Raw genomic sequence first — 1,007 nt, 5'->3', positions numbered from 1 at the left:
AAAATTTATCAAATCTGATCAAGCGCAGTTAATAAAGTGAAATTTTTTATATTAGAAGAAAAAACGCGAATGTTTAAGTCCCCAAAAATGTTCGGGTTTTTAGGCCGTTGTTCGGTAGAATTTCTTCTTGACGTTTCGCAAGCACGAGTACATCTTCAGAAGTGGTTTGGGTTAGTTCTCATCAGAACTTCTCTCAGAACTTTCTTCTTCTGAGTTCTGAGAGAAGTTCTGATGAGAACTAACACAAACCACTTCTGAAGATGCAAGCCACTCGTGCTTGCGAAACGTGAAGAAGAAATTCGACCGAACGACAGCCTAAAAACCCATTAGTTCCAAGCAATGGTCTCGAAAATCTATTTCTTTTGATATCCAAGAAAAAATTCCCCTTTCTAAGCCTCAATTGCTCGCAACTGGTGAACCCGCCACTGGCGACGTTGAGGCCCATTCACATAGAAAATTGTTAATATCCGGCCTGCAGCCACCTACTCGCCATCCCATTGGCCGCACTTTAATCCACTTTTTTCTCATTCTTCAGTCAAACAGTCAGTGCGCTCTAAAACGTGTCCTTCTTCCAGCTAGTTGCACGATGGCCCACGAAAAAGTCCTGAGCAAACAGGATGAAATCCTGGAAGAGCAAACGCGCTTCTACAACTACGGCAAGAAGCGCCTTACTGGCATGGAAGCGTTCAAACTCTTCCTGTGGAACCCGGAAAAGAAAGCTTTTATGGGCCGAACAGGAGCCAGTTGGTGTGAGTATTGAAAATCAGTTGTCTTGGCGTCTGATTGGCCTAATTGAGTGACGCATCTCGACGAGCCGACCAACCATTAGGGCTGATTAGATTAAACGTTTGAATGCAATTACCGGTTGGCCCATCAATTGCATGATTTTTACCTAAATTAATTCAGGTTTCGGCCGGAATTTGCTTGAAGCCAGTCTCATATCTAAATTACGTCAACCGACTACGTTTAAATGACGACACTTTTATGGCACATTTTTGCTAAATGTT

At 42.8% G+C, this 1,007-nt stretch overlaps 1 protein-coding gene across 2 annotated transcripts in view; it reads left to right on the top strand.

The window, feature by feature from the left end:
• LOC109542264 (sodium/potassium-transporting ATPase subunit beta-2) overlaps window positions 1-1,007 on the top strand; it is a 7,589-nt gene that overhangs the window by 1,903 nt on the left and 4,679 nt on the right. Inside the window, exon 2 of one of the 2 annotated variants that reach the window (XM_048662734.1) lies at window positions 576-749. In XM_048662734.1, the coding sequence (XP_048518691.1) occupies window positions 587-749 (163 nt within the window). In that variant the 5' untranslated portion in view covers window positions 576-586. Of the gene's footprint in view, window positions 1-535; window positions 750-1,007 lie in introns of those variants that run through there. The other variant, XM_048662733.1, reaches the window with a different exon arrangement.

The sequence above is a fragment of the Dendroctonus ponderosae genome, unplaced genomic scaffold (genome assembly GCF_020466585.1).
Source record: "Dendroctonus ponderosae isolate FM_Combo_2020 unplaced genomic scaffold, Dpon_F_20191213v2 Dpon_F_20191213_11, whole genome shotgun sequence".
NCBI lineage: Eukaryota > Metazoa > Arthropoda > Insecta > Coleoptera > Curculionidae > Dendroctonus > Dendroctonus ponderosae.
Note: the sequence above shows the minus strand (reverse complement) of the source record. Positions and strands in the feature narration are given on the sequence as shown.